The sequence below is a fragment of the Hylobates moloch genome, unplaced genomic scaffold (genome assembly GCF_009828535.3).
Source record: "Hylobates moloch isolate HMO894 unplaced genomic scaffold, HMol_V3 SCAFFOLD_17, whole genome shotgun sequence".
Taxonomy (NCBI): domain Eukaryota; kingdom Metazoa; phylum Chordata; class Mammalia; order Primates; family Hylobatidae; genus Hylobates; species Hylobates moloch.
This window is the reverse complement of record NW_026652292.1, coordinates 79462198-79483435: the sequence shown is the minus strand read 5'-3', so window position 1 is coordinate 79483435 and position 21238 is coordinate 79462198. Positions and strand designations below refer to the sequence as shown.

The 21238-nt window shown below is 48.5% G+C and overlaps 2 protein-coding genes across 4 annotated transcripts in view; one reads left to right on the top strand and one right to left on the bottom strand.

The window, feature by feature from the left end:
- Window positions 1-3308: 3308 nt before the first annotated feature.
- LOC116456777 (WAS/WASL-interacting protein family member 1) lies at window positions 3309-6789 on the bottom strand. Its single transcript, XM_032135566.2, has 3 exons — window positions 5471-6789; window positions 3822-3878; window positions 3309-3366 (listed from the first exon to the last, which is right to left on the bottom strand). The coding sequence occupies exons 1-3, from the start codon at window positions 6622-6624 to the stop codon at window positions 3309-3311; spliced, it is 1269 nt and encodes a 422-aa protein (XP_031991457.2). The 5' UTR covers window positions 6625-6789.
- Window positions 5984-21238, top strand: part of AFAP1 (actin filament associated protein 1) — a 175988-nt gene continuing 160733 nt past the window's right edge. For all 3 annotated transcript variants that reach the window (XM_032135443.2, XM_058430237.1, XM_032135441.2), the window contains exon 1: window positions 5984-6112. The gene's annotated coding sequence lies outside the window, so the exon portion shown is untranslated. The remainder of the gene's footprint in view (window positions 6113-21238) is intronic.

The window sequence follows — 21238 nt, the reverse complement described above, 5'->3', positions numbered from 1 at the left end:
GAGAACAAAAACTCTCTTTACATCAGAAGGGCTATGGTGGAAAAGAAGGGTTTGACTTATTTTCTGAGGTCCCAAGAGATCAGAAAATTTCAGTTTCATCTGGGCATGGTAGCTCACACCTGTAATCCCAACACTTTGGGAGGCTGAGGCAGGAGGATTGCTTGAGCTCAGGAGTTTGAGGCCAGCCTGGGCAACATGGCAAGACCCTATCTCTATAAAAAAATAAAAACAAAGAAATTAGCCGACTTGGTGGCATGTGCCTGTAGTCCCAGCTACTCAGGAGGCTAAGGTAGGAATATTGTTTGAGCCTGGGAGATCAAGGCTGCAGCGAGCCTTATTCATACCACTGCACTCCAGCCTGAGCGACAGGGTGAGCCCTTGTCTCAAAAAAAAAAAAAAAACAAAGACAGAAAAAGAAAATGTCAGTTTCATAAGAGGAAAAACTTCCTGCTAATCAGAGCTGTCATACTATGCCTGGACTGGTTCATTGGGTGGTTAGCTTCTTGCTAGTACACATAGGCCTGGATGTCTCAGCAGGAATGTTGTGAGAGGTTTCCAGGTATGTGTTCAAGAATCAGGTCGAGTTTATTCATTTACTAATTCAACAAATATTAATTCTACATGCTTCAGTTACAGAATCCTGTGGGTGTAGAATTGATGACCAGAGGCTTCGATAAAAAGGAATTTGTTTTTTCTACCTGGGGGTAGGTGATTGCTGGTGTTGTTTCACTGGGTCAATAGTGCAAGGTTCAGAATCTCTCTGATTCTCTTGCCTGTAGTGTATGAGATGGCTGCACAATGGCCACTATAGCTGCAGATATCACACCCATGTTCATGATCATAATCCCTGCTGCTGAGAAAAAGACAGTGTCTGCTGTGTCTTTTCCTTTTCCAAGAGAGCAAAAACTTCCCTCAAAATCAGGGGTGTGCTGGTATTTTGGGGGAGAGGAGGGAGAGGGAAAGTCCTGATTTTTAACAGTTGCCAATTTCTGTATAAATTCTCCTACTATGCCTGATTTCAAGCTACCACCATGACATTGCTGACTACGGCATCGGGGAGAGAAGTCAGCAGCACACCATGATTTAGGACTTCCACCTACTGATGTGGGAGACGCAGATCTTCAAGAACATAGTAAGAGTCAAATAATCAGGAAATAATGCATTTTGATGATTTATTATCTTTGTTTTACATTTATATTTACATATAGTTATATAAAATTAATATATATAATTATAATACATAAGTATCTAATATAGGCTGGGCATGGTGGCTTACACCTGTAATCCCAGCACTTTGGGAGGCCGAGGTGGGCAGATCACCTGAGGTCGGGCGTTTGAGACCAGTCTGACCAACATGGAGAAACCCCATCTCTACCAAATTGGCCAGGTGTGGTGGTGCATGCCTGTAATCCCAGCTACTCAAGAGACTGAGGCAGGAAAATCACTTGAACCTGGGAGGTGGAGATTGCGGTGAGCCCAGATCACATCATTGCACTCGAGCCTGGGCGACAAGAGTGAAACTCCATCTCAAAATAAATAAATAAAAATATATAATTATATATAAATATATAATTATATACATAAATGTGTATATTTATATATTTATTATATATTTATTAATATATAAAATATGTTCATTTCTGAGACCGGGTCTCGCTCTGTCACCCAGGCTGGAGTGCAGTGGCACTACCATAGCTCATTGGAGCCTTGAACAGATGGCTCAAGCGATCCTCCCACCTCAGCCTCCTGAGTGGCTAGGATTGCACGCACACACCACCACACCTAGCTAATTTTAAAATTTTTTGTAGAGACAGGGTCTTCCTTTTTGGCCTAGACTGGTCTTTTTTTTTTTTTTGAGACGGAGTCTCACTCTGTCGCCCAGGCTGGAGTGCAGTGGCACTATCTCGGCTCACTGCAAGCTCCACCTCCCAGGTTCATGCCATTCTCCTGCCTCAGCCTCCCGAGTAGCTGGGATTACAGGCGCCCGCCACCACGCCCAGCTAATTTTTTGTATTTTTTAGTAGAGATGGGGTTTCACCGTGTTAGCTAGGATGGTCTCGATCTCCTGACCTTGTGATCCACCCGTCTCGGCCTCCCAAAGTGCTGGGATTACAGGCGTGAGCCACCGCGCCCGGCCACCTAGGCTGGTCTTGAACTCCTGGGTTCAAGTGATCTTCCTGCCTCAGCCTTCCAATGTGGGCCACTGCATACAGTCTAATGCATTTTTTAATTTGCGAGTTTATATTATTTAATATTTTTAAGTACTGCGTGTGTTGAACACCAACTTGCAGAATTCCTAAACAATGGACGGTCAGCTCTCATGTTCTGGTTCAAACTGCCCCAGCACGCCATGGCTAGAAACCTCTCAGCCACCTTCCACTTATGTCTCCCTGGGCAGGACAGTGTTGCTTGGCCAATCCCCACTAAGAGGGACTCTGGAAAGGCAAGAAACTATTCTGTTCTCTATAATGAAATGTGACCAGGGAGAAGGCAGCTGGCAGGGCCAGTTGGGCCCTCCAACCAGCAGCGTCCACCATTGACCAACTGCCCTAGAACTTCACCGTGCTAGGCATTTGGGGCACTGTTATGAGTAAGAGTTTCCATTTTTCTTCTCATGGGGCCTTAACACAAGAGATAATTTGTTTTTTTTTTTTGAGACAAAATTTTGTTCTTGTTACTCAGGCTGGAGTGCAATGGTGCAATCTCGGCTCACTGCAACCTCTGCCTCCTGGGTTCAAGTAATTCTCCTGCCTCGGCCTCCCGAGTAGCTGGGATTACAGGCATGCACCACCATGCCTAGCTAATTTTTGTATTTTTAGTAGAGATGGGGTTTCAACATGTTGGCCAGGCTGGTCTGGAACTCCTGAGCCACTGTGACCAGCCAAGAGGCAGATTTTAAATCAATAAGTATAGTTGTGATGAATACCAGAAAGAAGAAAGTGTGTGATGGGGAGGGGACCTACATTACTGTCTTATATTTTAACACCTTCATAGGCAATAACTAAAAACTTAGAAGCTTAAAACAATACACACATTTAACCCAGTTTTGGCAAGCTAGGAGTTGAGCACATTTTAGCAGGTCCTCTGCTTGGGGTCTCATGCTAAGCAGCTGGGCTGCATCCTCATCTGAGGCTCAACCAGGGCAGAATCCATTTCCAGGTCCACTGAGGTTACTGGCAGAATTCATTTCCTTGGACCCGCTTGGCAAGGGCCCAGCTTTTTGCTTCCTTGCCTACGGGGCCCCTCCAAAGGTCCTTTCTCGGCATTGCATCTCCCTCCTGCAGGGCCTGCAGGTGGAACCTCTCTCTCTAGTGTGCGAAGGTGATGCCCCATGACAGTGACATCCCATCGCTTTTGCCAGAGGCTCTGTGGGTTAGAAGACAGTCACGGGTTCTGCTCGTACCCAAGGTCAGGAAGATTATGAAAGGGCATAGGTCATCGGTCACTGGGGGGGGTCAGTCACTTTAGGGTGTGGCTGCCACCAATGAACTTGGTGAGACTTTAAGGGTTGGTAGGGGCTGGCCAGGTACAGGGGTGAGGGTGTGTTAGGCAGGGGTGAGGGCATGGAGGGGGATGCAGAGGTCTGCACCCTGGAATGTCCTTTCACTCCCTGAGGTTTTGTTCTCCTGATCCCTGAGTACATCCCAGAACACAGTGGGGCCCTAGCTGGGGAGAGGTAGGGAAGCATGTCATGTTCATCAGGGTCCTTGTTAGGCAAATCGGATTAGGGGCCAGGCTTTCAGTGGTGGGTGCGAGTGTGCAGGTGTGTCTGGGAAGGGAGATGGGGATAGGGTCAGCCCCAGCCACTATCAAGACCTCACCTGTGCATCCACCCATCCCAGCAGCATCCCTGAGTGAGTGCCTTCAGGGTGCAGGTCCTGTTTTGCACACGGAAGTGAATCAGAGTGGGGCACTGCCTTGCCTTAGAGAGGTCACATTTCTTTCTTTTTTTTTTTTTTAACTTGCGACAGAGTCTCGCTCTGTTTGTTGCCCAGGCTGGAGTGCAGTGGTGTGACTTCGGCTCACTGCAACCTCCGCCTCCCAGGTTCAAGCAATTTTCCTGCCTCAGCCTCCTGGGTAGCTGGGATTATAAGCACGCATTACCATGCCTGGCTAATTGTTGTATTTTAGTTTCACCATATTGGCCAGGCTGGTCCCAGACTCCTGGCCTCAAGCGATCTGCCCCCCTTGGCCTCCCAAAGTGCTGGGATTACAGGCGTGAGTCACTGCTCTGGGCAAGAGGTCACGCTTCATGCCAAGTGGGAGGCAGCCACTCAGACAGCACCCCAGCTGGCGCTGGGACTGAGGGGTGCTCAGCGTCCTAGGAAGGCAGAGGGCTGTGTGAGAGATTTGGGCAGGAAGGACTGGAGGAGGATTTGAAATTTTCACCTGAGCAGCTAGGTGGATGGAGGGGCTGTTTACTGAGAATCACAAGAATGTGGATGAGCAGGTTGGGGCACTGATAAAGCACTCTGTTTTGGCCCGCAGAAAATTTGAGATGCCTCCCTGGTGTCCAGGTAGGTCTTTGGGAGAGGTCGGGGCTGGGCATCTGACTTGGATGGATGTCTCTGGCAGGCAGCAGAGCATGTGGATGGTTTGTGAAGCCCGGAAGGGCATGAGATTTCCTGTAGCAGTGCCCACTGCGAATGGAAGGGCATTTGGCCTGAGCCCAGACATGTAAAAGTTGGGCAGAGAAGGGGGTGGGTCCCTGGGACCCACAGAGGAGCAGCTATGGAGGTACAGAAAAACCAAGTGTGTGGGGGTCACATGATACAGGAAGCTCAAATAAGATGAGGAAAGAGATTTTAAAGATGATCAGGGTTGGGGACAGTAGTTCATGCCTGTAATCCCAGCACTTTGGGAGGCTGAGATGAGAGGATAGCTTGAGGCCAGGAGTTTGAGTCCAGCCTGGGCAACGTAGGGAGACCCCATTTCTATAAATAAATACATTGGTACTTGGCATTTCAGGTGGGGAACAGCAAACACATGAAAGCTCTGAGGCAGGAAAGGGAAGTGATTAGCGCTTGTTCCTGGTCTCTTTATCAGGCCTTAAAGAGATGCAGAGACATCTCAGGTACTCCTTGGCCGAGCTCCTTCAGGGAGGGCCTAAGTTCGCTTCTACTTCACATCTTTAAAAAAATTTTTTTTTTTTTTCTTTTTGGAGACAGAGTCTCACTCTGTTGCCCAGGCTGGAATGCATGCAGTGGCACGATCTCGGCTCACTGCAACCTCCACCTCCCGTGTTCAAGCGATTCTCCTGCCTCAGCCTCCCCAGTAGCTGGGACTACAGGTACGCGCCACCACAATTGGCTAAGGTTTTGTATTTTTAGTAGAGACGGGGTTTCATCTTGTTGGCCAGGCTGGTTTCGAACTCCTGACCTCAAGTGATCCGCCTGCCTCGGCCTCCCAAAGTGCTGGGATTACAGGCGTGAGCCACCGCACCCGGCCCTATTTCATTCTTAACGCCCACCATACGTGCTTCCAAATGTTTGCTGAATGACTACAAGATGAACGAGTGAATGGGACTACTTGACTTCGGGCGGCAGGCAATCCTATTCCTTGGACCTCAGTTTCCCTTTCTGTAAAGCAAGCCTGCCTCTCGCTCTCTGCCCTAAAAGCCTGAGCTCTGGGTTTGAGATGAGCATGTCCTGCAGAGCCGACTCCAAGTAGACGTTGAGCTGGATATTCTAGGAGGCGAAGATCCGGCCGGCTGTTGGGTCGGGTCCTCCCGCGGGACTCCGCAAGCCCAGTTCGAGCACCGCCCCGCCCAACCTCCCTTTGTTCCCCCAGGCCCCGCCCACTCCGCACAGCTCGCTCCCCATTGGCCGGGGGGCGGGCCCTGGGCGCCAGGCTCCGCTGGGGGCGGGACGGCGGGCGGCAGGCGGAGCTGTGTGCGCCTGCGCGGTGTCTGTCCCGGCCGCAGCCCCGCGCCGGCTGCAGCTCCGCGAGCCGAGCCGGATCCCGAGCGGGGGACACGGGCTGAGGCGGCGGCGGCGGCCCCGCCCCGGGGCTCCATTGTTGAGGTGGCCGCGGCTCTGTCGGCTGTTCAGCTGCGCTCCAGTCGGCCCAGGAGCCGCTGCGAGGAGGGAGCGCTGCGAGGCGGCGGCCTGAGGTGAGACGGCGCGACTGGCGGCAGGGTCTCCGGACCGGGCGGGGGTCACTGCCCCGGGCGTGGCGGCTCCGAGCGGGGCTTCGCAGGGTCCGGGGTCGGGGTCCGGGGTCCGTGCGCCTGGGCTTTGTCTCGCCCTCGGGTGGCACCGGGGGCTCCGCGCCTGCTGCGACGCCGCGTGGGCCCGCGAGGGGGTCCCGGTCGTCCTGCGGGTGGGGGCCGGTCCCCACTGCTCCCCGGCTCCCCGCATCTGCCCGGAGGGGACTGCATGGACCTGGGTGCTGGCTCCTGCCCGGTCCTCCCGCGGCGTGGCTGGTCCCCGTGTGCAGCAGAGGGGGCCCTGCGAAGACCCACTCGTGGGGCGGGGTCCGGCTCACCAAGAGTGGGAGGCTCTGCCGCCCTCCCCTCCCTCCCCTGTAGCGAGATTGCTTAGCCCGACTCACCGAGGGGACTGCGCGGACCCTCGGACGAGGGGGTCCGTGACTCTGGGTGGGGGCTCTTTCCCGGCCCCGCATGACGGCTTCCTGAGTGTTTTGTCACCTACAGGTTGCTGCGTGGACCCGCGCGCGTGGGTCCCGGCCGCCCTGCGAGTGGGGCTCTGCGCCGCCCCGTGGCTCGTCTGGGTCGACCCCGCTTGGGACGCGCGTGTAATGGGAGTCCGTGCGCGGGGGGCGCGGTTGGTGGGGGCGCACTGCGCCCCGTGATTTATCCTCTCAGTTGCCTGGCGGGTGGAAGCGAGAGGCGCGGGCCCAGAGCTGTTGCGCAGTGGCCGCACCGTCCTCTGCCCTGGCCGGCGGGTCCCGGGGGGCGCGGGGCTGTCACCGCGCGTCCCACCGCCACGCTTCCTGCTCTGGCCCCGGGCTGGGCTCTGATTGGAGGGAGCAGGGCCCTTCTGCCCGGCGCTTCTTGATTTCTTCCGTTAGTAATGGGAAGAAAAAAAAAATCTGGAAAGCCAGATTGAACTTCGTAGCTCTCAGCGCCTGGAGAGTGGAAGAAACTCTCCCAAGAATTTGACGGGCTGGAAAATGCGTTTCAAGCAGGAGCATCCACGCCCACGGAATGAGGCCAAGGCAGTTACAGTTAGAGGTCAGATTTATGAGGGGAGAGCGAGGGTGAGGTCCGTGGGTGGGGAGACTCCGACTTCAGCTTAATGGGAAGACCTGATGCCGCCCCTCAGACGCTGTATTTCTCGGCCACCAAAGAAAGTGGAATCACTCCTTAGTGAATGCTTTCATCAAACTTTTGAAAAACCTGTTATGTCCCAGGAAGCAAAATCGAACTGGACAGTTTTTCCCTTTTAAGAGTGTTAAAGATCCCGGAGACAAACAGCAGAAGGCTCAAGGAGTCCAAATACCCAACCTGAAGTTCTTTCTGAACAAGAGATGGTGTTTGAGTAATGGGCGTACGAGACAAAACTGAGCTAATTACCGCAGCTGTGGCTCCTAGCCCTCTAGCGTGTCATGCAGTCCCTTTTGCTTTCTCTGCCCTCCGCTGCCCCAGACCCCCCCTCTACCCCGCACCTCCAGTCATCAGCTCCTGCCGACCCATTGCTATGGACTTCTGTTTAGGTGGCTCCCTTCTCTCTGAAGCTTTGCTTGTTCTCCTGAAGTCCTGGTCTTTAAGAGCTTATGATCTGCCAGGACAGATTGGCTTTGGGTAATACATGGTTAACTGTAGCACAGCTTGAAAAATGCTCTGATAGAGGTGGGCAGGCACAGTTTGTACATGCGGGTAAATGCGAGCTCCTTTTTCTATACCATGAATCCAAGTATTCATGCTATTTTAAATCTGCAATTCTTTGACTCTCCAGAGGGTTTTTAGATTAATTTTTTTTCTATGACTTCCTAATGTTTGTTGCATAGTGCAGAGTACTTGATTAAAACTTAGCAGGTCGGCCGGGCGCGATGGCTCACGCCTGTACTCCCAGGACTTTGGGAGGTCGAGGCAGGCGGATCATTTGAGGTCAGGAGTTCGAGACCAGCCTGGCCAACATGGTGAAACTCCGTCTCTACTAAAAATACAAAAATTAGCCGGGCATGGTGGTGGGTGCCTGTAATCGCAGCTACTCAGGAGGCTGAGGCAGGAGAATAGCTTGAACCCAGGAGGCGGAGGTTGCAGTGAGTCATAATGACTCCACTACACTCCAGCCTGGGCGATAGAGTAAGATTTCATCTCAAAATAAAAGCAAAAACAATGTACTGGGTCTGCGTCCGGCTCTGGAATTTTCCTGGAAGGCCTTCTCTTCTGGGCTTCATTTTTCTCACCTTTGAGGATTGTAAACTGCATAATTTCTAAGAATCTTTTCAGCCCTACACCTTTAATTCTTTCAAGCAAATATAGTAGAGAAAAATTCTCTTACCGGCAATGGTATAAATAATGGAGGCCTTTGAAAATGTGGATTCTAAAGTGGAAGTTCCTTTTCTTCTTCCCCTTTTTTTCCTTTTAAACAAGTTGAGTTACATGTGTATGTACTTTATTTCAGAGTTAAGGACAAGTATCTATGATGAAACCTTAAGCAACTTTTTGGCAATATCTTTCATATTCTTCATAATTGTGTCTTATGTGCAGCATCTTCACTATATCCAATTGGTTCGTTTTTTTCTCATTAATGGAGTTGTTGAGCTCAGATCTTTTTTTCAGGAGCATTTTGTTGATCTTTTAAGTGTCATGTGAAGTATGTTTCAATTGAACATTTTATTTTGGAGAATAAAATGGGAGTAAATGGAATTTTGAGAGTGCCTTGAGTAGATGTACTTGGCTTTGTGTAATGGTTTGAAGCCTAGTTTAAAATTACCACTTGTGGCCAGGTGTGGTGGCTCACGCCTGTAATCCCAACACTTTGGGAGGCCGAGGCAGGCAGATCACGAGGTTAGAAGATGGAGACCATCCTGGCTAACACAGTGAAACCCTATCTCTACTAAAAATACAAAAAGTTAGCTAGGAGTGGTGGCGCATACCTGTTGTCCCAGCTACTCGGGAGGCTGAGGCAGGAGAATTACTTGAACCCGGGAGGCGGAGGTTGCAGTGAGCCGATATTGCACCACTGCACTCCAGCCTGGGTGACAGAGTGAGACTCCATCTCAAAAAAAAAAAAAAAAAAAAAAAATTACCACTTGTAAAAAATTGCATCACATGTTGAATGACCTATAAAGGAGCTATAGTTCTAAGGAATATGGTAATTAATTCTTTAAAATAGTAAGGCCAGGTGCTGTGGTTTACACCTGTAATGCCAGCACTTTGGGAGACTGAGGTAGGATGATCACTTGAGCCCAAGATTAGAGGCTGCAGTGAGCTATAATCATGCCACTGCACTCCAGTCTGGGTGACGGAGTGAAACCCTTTCTGTAAAAAATAAAAAGGTAAATAAATAATTTAAAAATAAAATATTAAGCTCCTTTCCAATTTGTCTGTTTGGTAAGGTGGGAATTTGATGTGCCTGAGTTTCTTAAAGCCACGTGTCTCTGTAGAAAGGAGACACAATTTTCTCTGCTATTCCTAGTTATTTAGATGATTATAGGGATTAAAAATAGCCATTTGGTCAGGTCATGAGCTACCGAATTACAATTTTTGCTTCACTCAGTAGGATTTTGCCTGTAGTTCGATTTGCATTCTTATCTTAATTTTTTTTTTTTTTTTTTTTTGAGACGGAGTCTCACTCTGTCACCCAGGCTGGAGTGCAGTGGTGCAATCTCTGCTCACTGCAAGCTCCGCCTCCCGGGTTCACGCCATTCTCCTGCCTCAGCCTCTCCGAGTAGCTGGGACTACAGGCGCCCGCCACCGCACCCGGCTAATTTTTTTGTATTTTTAGTAGAGACGGGGTTTCACCGTGGTCTCAATCTCCTGACCTCATGATCTGCCCGCCTCGGCCTCCCAAAGTGCTGGGATTAAAAGCGTGAGCCATCGCGCCCGGCCTTGCATTCTTATCTTAATTTAGGAAAAGTTCTTTGTTATATGCTCCATGTACTTTGTTCTTTTGGGGAATCTGATCTTAGGAGAGGGCTTCAAAACGCGACCAGATTTTCTTTATGGTTTTCTAGATTTTATTAATGTTTTAATAAAACTTAACTAGTTAATGCTGCTTCTGTGTCGAGGTGTTTTTCATTTACAGCAGGCTTGATTTTGATGTGGATTAAATGAAAGGGAGGGGATGCATGGGTATGGAGAAGACAGAGGAGCTCTGCATTTCAGAGTTCTTTTCTCTAGCCCTGGCCAGGGTCCCAAACAGGGAACTTAATTCACTCTATCACTGAAGTATACTCTTGCTTTGATGCCATTGGTGTGGTATCCTAGAGATTTGCTGTGGCTGCTAGGAGTGTTTCATAGAAAGAATTGATGCAACTTCTCTTTTGTCAGCTTATGAGTCTATAAACCATCTTGTTCCCTTTAGTATTATCTGCCTGGAACTGGAAGGTCAGAGATGAAGTTTTCTTGTAAGTCTCAGTCTTTGCTGTCTACCTTCCTCCCTCTCCCATGTCACCTCCTGTTTTTTTTTTCTCTGTTTTTCATTTTTTTTTTTTTTCCCCCCGAGGGAGTCTCGCTCTTTCACCCAGGCTGGAGTGCAGTGGCGCGATCTCGGCTCACTGCAGGCTCCGCCCCCCGGGGTTCGCGCCATTCTCCTGCCTCAGCCTCCCGCGTAGCTGGGACTACAGGTGCCCGCCACCTCGCCTGGCTAATTTTTTGTATTTTTAGTGGAGACGAGGTTTCACCGTGTTAGCCAGGATGGTCTCGATCTCCTGACCTCGTGATCCACCCGCCTCGGCCTCCCAAAGTGCTGGGATTACAGGCGTGAGCCACCGCGCCCGGCCTGTTTTTCATTTTACTGTTTTTATTGTATAGGTGTCTATTATTTCAGGCCACCTCAAAACATTTTTGGACATTGACAGGATGTAAGTATGAGTAATACGTAAAAGATAACTTACTCTAGTTCTTTTGAGCAGGGGACCTGAATTCAATATGTGACCCTATTAAAGCTTTTGTTAAGTCCAAGTACTTTTCTGAACTTCAGTTCCCTTTCCCGTAAAATGGAGTTAGTTGTTAGTAATACCTGTTGTTCCTAACTCAGGAGATTGTTTGGAGGGTCAAATGAAATCGTGAATGTAATGGAATTTTGTAAATTTTAAATAAAATATTGTATCACTTGAGATTAAAAAAAAACGCCCCATTAAGAATGGAATGAATCTGGGTTTTCCTTTGAAATCCCGAATGTTTAATGTACAGAGAAGTCTTAATGTGTCTGTTAGGGTTGTTTTCTATCTTTAATTGGCCAGTATTGTTTTATATTTTAGCATTTTTGGGGAACATCAAATTTGTGTTTCAGTTATCATTAATATTTTACAAAGTTATTGAATGTGCATGATTTAGTCTTTAACAGTCTCTTCAATTATTTACATTCCCATGTAAAAAATGAAGTAATGAATGTCCACGTAAATAACATTCCCATGCTTTAATGAAGCATAATTTCCTGACATTGCAGTTTCTAAGTGCTCTGTCTTGAGGTTGGGAAAGCTAAAGGGCAGTCAGAGGTCAAGGTCAGCAAAGCATCACGTTTTGACATTTGAAATCCAGCAGCAGCATCACAGTGAACCCAGGCCAGCACTCGGGAAGTTTCTCTGCACCTGCCTGTCCTCCAGCCACTTCAGAAGCTGTGTGTGCGGTGTCGGGCCTGCTTTCCTCTTCTACCAACTTCTACCGAGTGCCTCTGATGTCCTAGACAGTGGCAGTGGGAGTACAAAGGCTAATAAACCCGGCCCTGGTCCTCAAAGAATTTATGTTTTCTGTGCAGATACTAAGTTATACTGTCATATATAGTGTTGACAAACATGGATACAGATTTCCTGTGAAGTGCAGGAGCACCGTTCTAGAAGCAGAGGTGCAGAGGTGGGACTCGTGACTCACACGTGGAGAGCTGGAGTTCTTGGTCCAGTGGGAAAAACCGACCTGGACATCATTTCAGTGCAGCAGAGTGAGTGCTGGGTTGGGCTCCCTCCGGGCATCTGGAGCCAGGTTAGTCTGGTGTTTAGTCTCCTGTGTGTATGGTACTTAGTTTGTCAGTAAGACGAGCATTGGGAGGTTTCTAAGTGAAAGGAAAGGCAATCACTTACCTGAAACCTAAGATTTGTAGGTGTTCTGGGCCATTTATAATTCACTGTATCTGTTTTGTCAGAATAAGTCTATCATCTGTTGTTTTGGATGGAGTGTGGCCAGCCCTGCCTTTGGATGTAAGGAAATCAGGAAACGCTTGTCAGATGTCAACACCGTGCCAGACACTCTGCTAAGGGTTTCCACGTAAATCACTATATTCATTTCTGTTGCTGCTTTAACACATTTCCACAAATTTAGTGGCATAAAATAATTGAAATTGTATCATCTCACAGTTCTGTGGGGTAGAAGTCTGGCGTGTGTGTCACTGGGCAAAAATCACCATGTGGGCTGGGCTGCATTCCTCACTGGAGAATTGTTTCCAAGTGCTTTTGGCCAAATATAGTTCCTTGTGGTTGCAGGACTGAGGTGTCCCCTTGCTGGCCATCTGTTGGGGGCTGCCCTCAGCTCCTGAGGCCTCTATCTGGTCTTTGCATGTGGTCCCATCAGCTCAGGACTACCTAGGCCAGGGACCTGGTCAGGCCCTCCAATTCCCCTGTGTGCATTTCTCTTCTTCACTCAGAGAAAGTTCTATGCCCTTTTTTTTATATATATTTTTTGAGACGGAGTCTCACACTGTTGCCCAGGCTGGAGTGCAGTGGCGTGATCTCAGCTCACTGCAACCTCCGCCTCCCGGGTTCAAGTGATTCTCCTGCCTCAGCCTCCTGAGTAGCTGGGATTACAGGTGCTCGCCACCATGCCCGACTAATTTTTGTATTTTTAGTAGAGATGGGGTTTCACCATTTTGGCCAGGATGGTCTCGATCTCTTGACCTCGTGATCTGCCCACCTTGGCCTCCCAAAGTGCTGTGATTACAGGTGTGAGCCACCGCGCCCGGCCAGTTCTGTGCTCTTAAAGGTTCATGGGATTAGATCGGACCTCCCTGGATAGCCTGGGATGCTCTTCCTAAGGCCTGTGGCAAAGCCCTTTTGCCATGTCCTGTGATACAGTCACAGGTCTCCGGGGTTAGAATCTCCCACCACAGTTAGCGATCCACTTACTACAGCAGCCTAGGAGGTGGTTTTCGTTGCCTCTGGTTAACAGATACCAAATTTTTTTTTTGCAAATCGGCAGGAACATGAAAATCCACCCCCCCCCCCCCCCCGCCGCTTTTTTTTTTTTGAGTCTCGCTCTGTTGCCCAGGCTGGTGAGCGCCATCTTGGCTCACCACAACTTCCACCTCCCGGGTTCAAGGGATTCTCCTGCCTCAGCCTCCTGAGTAGCTGGGGCTACAGGCACATGCCACCAAGCCTGGCTAATTTTTGTATTTTTAGTAGAGACAGGGTTTCACTGTGTTGGACAGGCTGGTAACAAACTCCTGACCTCGTGATCTGCCGGCCTTGGCCTCCCAAAATGCTGGGATTATAGGCGTAAGCCACTGCTGTGAAGATCCTTCTTAAATGAAAAACTGTTCCTCTGACTTGATGTGAGGCTGTTGGTGAGGTTTATAGCAGTGGACACAGGTCCATCAGAAACGGAGCTAAACTTTGTTTTGGAGTATTTTGATGGCCTGCCCTGATTACATAAGTTTTGCTAAGAAGTCATTAGAGTAATTCCTCTACTGGAAGAAACACCCATATGGGGAATTTGGGACCTTGCCTTTTCAAGTTTTACACAAAGGACTCTTCATGGGGTGAAAAGTACACGATTCTAGGTCCATTTCTAGAATGGAAACAGCTGAATCAACGCAACAGCGACGCACATTCCTGAGTTTTAGAGTATCTGATTGTTTCAAGGCTGAAGCAAAAAGCCCAATAAACAATGTTTGTACCTTTATTAATAGTTAGGAATTAGGTGCATCCCGTGGTCAAGAAAACAACTGATGGTGGTCACCAAGTAGTTTAAAACCAAGCAGGACCTCATTTTATTATCATGTGGGTGTTTTTGATTTTTTTTATGAAGTTTTTTTTTTTTCCTGTGCAATAAATGACAAGCTCTGACTTGAAATACATTTCCTTTAAGAAACCAGAATCTAGGGCCGAGCACGGTAGCTCAGGCCTGTAATCCCAGACTTTGGGAGGCCTAGGAGGGTGGATCACGAGGTCAGGAGATCGAGACCATCCTGGTTATGGTGAAACCCCATCTCTACTAAAAATACAAAAAATTAGCCAGGCATGGTGGTGGGCGCCTGTAGTCCCAGCTGCTCAGGAGGCTGAGGCAGGAGAATGGTGTGAACCTGGGAGGTGGAGCTTGCAGTGAGCCAAGATCGTGCCACTGCACTCTGGCCTGGGCGACAAAGTGAGACTCTGTCTCAAAAAAAAAAAGAAAAAAACCCCAGAATCTATAATCCTAAGGTTTTTAACCTGGCTTTCAGAAATATGAACTCCCCAAAATCCTGTGCAAAAATTTTGTGTATATGCATCCATGTGTGTTTATGGGGAGACGATTTATAGCTCTCCATACATTTTCAAAGTGGTTGGATTCCAAAAAATTTTAGAACACACCACTTGGGCCTGGTGTGGTGGCTCACACCTGTAATCCCAGCACTTAGGGAGGCTGAGGCAGTAGGATCCACTGAGGTCAGGAGTTCAAGACCATCCTAGGCAACATAGCGAGCCCTCCACCTCTACCAAAAAAAATAAATGCTGGGCGTGGTGGTGCACACCTGTGGTTCTAGCTACTCGGGAGGTTGATCACCTGATCCCAATAATTTGAGGCTGCAGGAGGCTAGAATTGCACCACAGCACTCCAGCCTGAGCAACAGAGCAAGACCCTCTCTCTTAAAAACAAAAACAAAAAACCATATCACTTAATATACTATTCTTGTTGGTCAAGTATCAGATTTTGTTTAAAAATTAAATACTTTTAGCAAAGGTGTACAGGCATACAGTTCTAAGAGTCGGAAATTAACAAGGCTTAGAACAAAACCCAGCAATCCCCTACCTTACCCTTCTCCACCCTGATCCCTGTTCCTTGGAGGTTACTGCTTTTATGTTTTAGCTCATTCTTCTAGATTGTGTGAAAGATAGGGAGATGTCCTACTGTGGAAGACAAGGATTCAGGTCCCTACCCTCCCCCCTCCTCCTGTTGCCCACGTTTTTCTCCCCCATCCTTTCAGTATAATTATTGTGATAATGAGGCCAGGCAAGGTAGCTCATGACTTATCCCAGATTTTTGGGAGGCCGAGGCGGGCAGATCACTCGAGGCCAGGAGTTGAAGGCCAGCCTGGCCAACACAGTGAAACCCCGTCTCTACTAAAAAATACAAAAATTAGTAGGTTGTAGTGTCACACACCTGTAGTCCCAGCTACTCAGGAGGGTGAGGCACAAGAATTGCTTGAACCTGGGAGGTGGAGGTTGCAGTGAGCTGAGATCGCACCACTGCACTCCAGCCTGGGCAACAGAGGTAGACTCTGTCTCAAAAAAAATTATTGTGATAGTGGGATACATAGTACAATAGTGTATATGTTTAGTATTCATCCTGGTTTTTGGCCCAGAGCTTCTAAAACCCTTGTAATTTCCTGATAGGAACATCATTGGTTCTAATATTTGGTCTTAGGTTTCAATTCCTGACACAAGAGCTTGTAAGACTTTTGGAATCTCTGGAGTGATAGGAGTGTCTTTTGTATGATAATGAGATGACAGGTGGCTTTGGGCCCCTAGACAGATTCAGGATTAGGGCTGGTTGCCAGAAAGACCGAGGCATGATTAAAGAGTTGGACATACCAGCCCCACCCCTACCTCTGGGGAGGGGAGACGAGACGGGCTGGAGATTGAGCTAGTCACCGGTGGCCAGTGACTTAATCATGTCTATGTTATGAAAACTCCATAAAACCCTCTAAATATTGGGTTTGGAGAGCTTCTGGTTTGGTGAACTCATTTGGTGCTGGGGAGGTGGCACTCCCAGGAAGGGCATGGGAGCCCCGACCTCCCTGCCCTGTGGTGTTCCCTGTGCGTCTCTTGCATTGGCTGTTCCTGTGTTTTATTCTTTGTAATAAACCAATAAGAGTAAGTAAGTGCCAAGCACTTTGCGTGTCACCTCTCTTACTTTTTCAGCAACACCGTGTGGCAGATAATGTCCTCATTTTGCCGGTGACAAAATGAGATTGATGCATTGAGTAACTTGCTCAAGGTCACATAATAAGAATTCAAGCTCTGTCTCCGAAGCCTGTGCGTTTAACCAGCATGCTGCATACATGGCCTCTTTATTTGTCAGGATTTTTGGTGTCTCTAGGTCCTGATACCAAGTTGACTGTTGTGGCCTGGAGCTATTATAACGGAGCTTTTAGCGGTCCTGCTGAGAACAGAGCTAGCACCTCCAGATTGGCAGGGTAGGGGCTGTTCCTGCTGTGAGCTGCAGGCCACTCCCTGTAGCCCTTGGCTGATCTTCCTCATCCACTCCCTCCCTCATTCAGTAGTTCCTGAGTGCCTCCGTGTGGAGAAGAAGGCAGCATTCCAGCCCAGGTGGGGCCTGCAGGTACGCACAGGGAGAGGCAGCTATGCACTGAGCTGACTGTAGGCTGGGACAGTGTGGCTCCAGAGGTGCAGATGGAATGCCGTGGGACTGCAGAGGGAGCACGTGCTTCTGAAAGGGAGGAAGGGGGCAGGCACCGCAGAGGAGGTGTATTGAGTTGGACTTTGAGGGAGGAGTTGGATTTCCACAGTGGAACCGAGCAGCTGAGGCTTTTTCAGCAGCTGAAGATTATAGCCAGCCAGCCCCAAATGTTCAGCTTTTCCTGAATTCTCTTTGTTTTTTTAGGACAGTGCAGTAAGTTTTCAACAGAGAAAAAGCAGTCACCTCCATGTCATTAATGTTCTGCAAATTCTCTGTGTAGTTTTTGATGCTTAGCAGATGGGGGCAGCCTGGGCCATAAAAGAAGAGCCTGTGTGTCCACCTGTTTGGACATCAGTCAGGTGTGGCACAGGGTAGTGATCACTGCCTGCTCCCGAGGAACTCAGTTGTACTTCTATGTGGAGAGGACAAAGAAAGCTGTTGTACAGGGGGCAGGAGACATTTCACCTGCAAAGCAAGGCACAAAATACTTCGTCTGTGCCCTGCATGAGAAATCTAGCAGAACTGTGTGCTGATTCCCACCCCTGCCTCCTCTCCTGAGAGCAAACCATCCTTTGTACCACAGTGGAAGGCATTTCTGAAGCCTCTGCGATCGGAGTGATCTGTTACTTGCCCTTTGAGCCTTAGGGGCAGCAACCAGGTGCTGTGGCTGAAACACAGGCCTTGGCCAGACCTGGCTGGGCATGCTGGCTCTGCCACTGATTGCGAATTACAGAACCTTGGAGAAGTCATTGTCTTTCTCTGTGCCCCTCATGTAAGATGGGGAACACTGTGGCCATTGCAGGAGGGCAGACAGGTGGAACGAGTATGAAGTGCTTTGCATGTGTGTGGCATACGGTGAATGAAATGGCACTGATTGGCATTATTGCTAGTAATAACAGGTTTAATTCAGGAATAAAACTGGTAAAGTAGCCCAGGCACGGTGGCTCACGCCTGTAATCCCAGCCCTTTGGGAAGCCGAGGTGGGCAAATCACGAGGTCAGGAGTTTGAGACCAGCCTGGCCAATATGATGAAACCCCATCTTTACTAAAAATACAAAAATTAGCTGGGTGTGGTGGTGCTTGGCTGTAGTCCCAGCTACTTGGGAGTCTGAAGCAGGAGAATCGCTTGAACCCGGTAGGCTGAGGTTGCAGTGAGCTGAGATGGTGTCACTGCACTCCAGCCTGGGCGACAGAGAGAGACTCTGTCTCAAAAAAAAACAAAAAAACAAAACCTGGTAAAGTATTTTACCCAGCCTGGGTACGTGTGGTAGAGCTGAATGAAAGGGCTTAGAAAAAGATGACTTGAGAACTAGCTCAGCGGAGGAATCAGGCGGGATTTTTTGTTGTTGAGTAGGTGAAATTTGCACCTGCTTTCTCCCAGGCCTCATTGAGTTGTGTAAAATAGAGAGCTCAGGTCGCTGTGCTGGAGTGGGGTTGGGGCAGTTTACATTTAGCCAAAGGCACCAGTTGAAGAACGCATTGCTACTACGTGAGGAACACTGGGCTTTGAAGCAGAACCGGATCCACGTTCTTGCCTAGTAACTCTTAACTATCATCTAGTTTGTAAAGGGACTGAAAATTCTTATCATGACAGGAAAGGATTGGGGTATCTGCATTGGTTTGTATAATATAGATCATATGAAAGAGCATTTAGGCTGGAGGGAGGCTTTTCATCTCTATGACTTTACTTTCACAGAGCAATTCCATCATGATTTGAAGATTTTTGAGCCAAAACTACATTGTTCTGCTATGTGTTTTGGTGCATATTTATACATACACATTGGCTTAAATATTTCAGATGATACAAGAATATGTATGTGGGGTAAAAAGCTGAAATTTGTATTCCCCCTTCTCTAGAAGTAACCATTCTGCATAGTTAAGTCTGTATTCCACCTATTTTGTATATTATAAATACACTGGGAATATATGAGTGTATATATACATACATGTTACACAAACCAATATTTAGAGATGGAATATTGCTGTGTTGCCCACGCTGGTCTCAAACTCCTGGGCTCAAGTGATCCTCCTGCCTCGGCCTCCCAAAGTTTTGGAATTACAGGCGTGAGCCACCGCCCCTGGCCTGTGTGAGTATATTTACTAATTGCTAAGTTACTGTGTTCAATACATGTCTGTTGAACTCCTCCATGTGCCAGGCATTGTTCTGAATGCCTTATATGCACTAATTCGCTTAATTTTTAGAGCAGCTCTATTATTGTGATCCTTTTACAGCGACGAAACTGAACCACAGAGAGGCTGGGGACGTTGGCCAACATCCCACAGCCAGTGCTGTTGGAATTGAGGTTTGAACCCAGACAGCTGGCTTCGGAGCTCTTAGCTGTTATCATAGATGGCACACCCAAACCTTAGGGCTGCCTCCCAAGCCTTGTGTCTGATACGGACGGGCTCACCTGAGCTCTGCTAGAGCTGTGTATGTGAGGTTTCTTTCCCCTTTAAGAACACAAGTCTTGGAATTGTCCCAAACCCTGATAGGACCTCTGGAGGACCAAAAACAGGGATTCTTCAAGCCTGCGCCGAGGCCACATCTCTGATTTAGCTACTTGGAAGGTAGACATGGAAGGGAGTAATTTTGCCAGAACAAAAGGTCAGGATGGCTGGGCTGACTTGGCCGGGCGCAGTGGCTCATGCCTGTAATACCAGCGCTTTGGGAGGCCGAGGCAGGTGGATCACCTGAGGTCGGGAGTTCGAGACCAGCCTGGCCAACAAGTTGAAACCCCTTCTGTACTAAAAATACAAAAATTAGCTGGGCATGGTGGTGGGTGCCTGTAATCCCAGGTACTTGGGAGGCTGAGGCGGAAGAATCACTTGAACCGGGAGGCAGAGGTTGCAGTGAGCTAAGAGTGCACCACTGCACTCCAGCTTGGGCAACACAGCGAGACTCCATCTCAAAAAAAAAAAAAAAAAGAAGGGGGAAGGGGAATGGCTGGGCTGACTCATCCTAGGGAAGAGGCCCTATAGCAGCCATAGGACCTTGGCCACTTGGGTGGAAAAGGAGGAAGGAAGAGCTTCACCCATGGCAGTGACCTGGACTGCAGAAACCACACTCTAAATAGTCCACGTCCTGGAGCCTGGCCACCCCGTTTGCTTTTCTCCTCCTTGGGTAGAGGGTGTGGGGAACTTTCTACCCTGGAGGCTGAGCAGTGCATCTTCTAACCAGGGTAGGCATTTGTCCGTCCCTGGGAATACAAACAGCATTCTCATAACCAGCCCAAATACTCTTGAACAGCTTTTTGTAGGTTGGGGTGGGGCAGGGCAGAGGTTCATTTTGACTCATAGGTACCTTTTCCACTTTTACTGCCGATAACTGCATTACAGATTAAAGTTTTGTTTTTGATACTGAAGAGGGCTTAAGAGAGTTAGATAATATGGCACATGTAAGTCTGCTAAAATAGAACCGTGGGATAGTGTAGGAGAATCTCCTTTTAATTATGGATCCTATATTGTGAGCATTAGAAGCCATGTGTGCCTAAGTTGAAAAATCAAAACATATGTTGTATTTGGGTGACCCTGGTAAGTCTGGATACCACTGCGCCTTGTGTGAACACAGAATGCTAAGGTGTAGGGATCAACAGGCTTTTTCTGGACATCTTGCGCTTCTCCCTCGGGGTAAAGTGGGGCGGCAGTAGGAACTCACGGCTGTTGGGCAGCTAATATTGGTCAGCTATTTTACATGTGGGATTCCATTTAATGCAATCTTGGAGATAAAATTATTTTATTAAAGATGAAGATAGAGGCTTAGAGAAGTTAAGAAAATTGTTCAAGGTCACATCATTTCTTTCTTTTTTTTTTTTTTTTTTTTGAGACAAGAGTTTCGCACTTATTGCCCAGGCTGGAGTGCAATGGTGCGATCTTCGCCCACCACAACCTCTGCTTCCCAGGTTCAAGCGATTCTCCTGCCTCAGCCTCCCGAGTAGCTGGGATTACAGATATGCGCCACCACGCCTGGCTAATTTTGTACTTTTAGTAGGGACGGGGTTTTTCCATGTTGGTTAGGCTGGTCTTGAACTCCCAACCTCAGGTGATCCGCCTGACTCGGCCTCCTAAAGTGCTGGGATTACAGGCGTGAGCCACTATGCCCAGCCAAGGTCACGTAATTTCTTAAGTGGAAAGATGAAGTACTTGATGAACTCAGAAGTGTGACTTCAAGGCCCTTGATCTTTCCATAACATGTGGCTCCTTCCCTGGTTGGTGGGGAGTAACTGAAGAACTCAAGGAAGCCGTGTTTTGTGGAAAGAGGACCTGAGGGGTGTGTGGTCTCTCCAGGCTTGGAATCTGCCACGCTGGGCTTCTGAATTCTATAGCTTGGCCATATAGAGAGAAGCCCCTCATTTAAGACTTATTCTTTGGGGGAAGTAAAGGAAGGCCGCCCATATGAGGACAGGCAGAGTTGACTTTCTCAGAGCTGCTGTGGCAAGGGAGTCGGTGTCATCACTTGCATGTGACAGAGACTCACATGCAAGTGAGTGGCAGATGAGG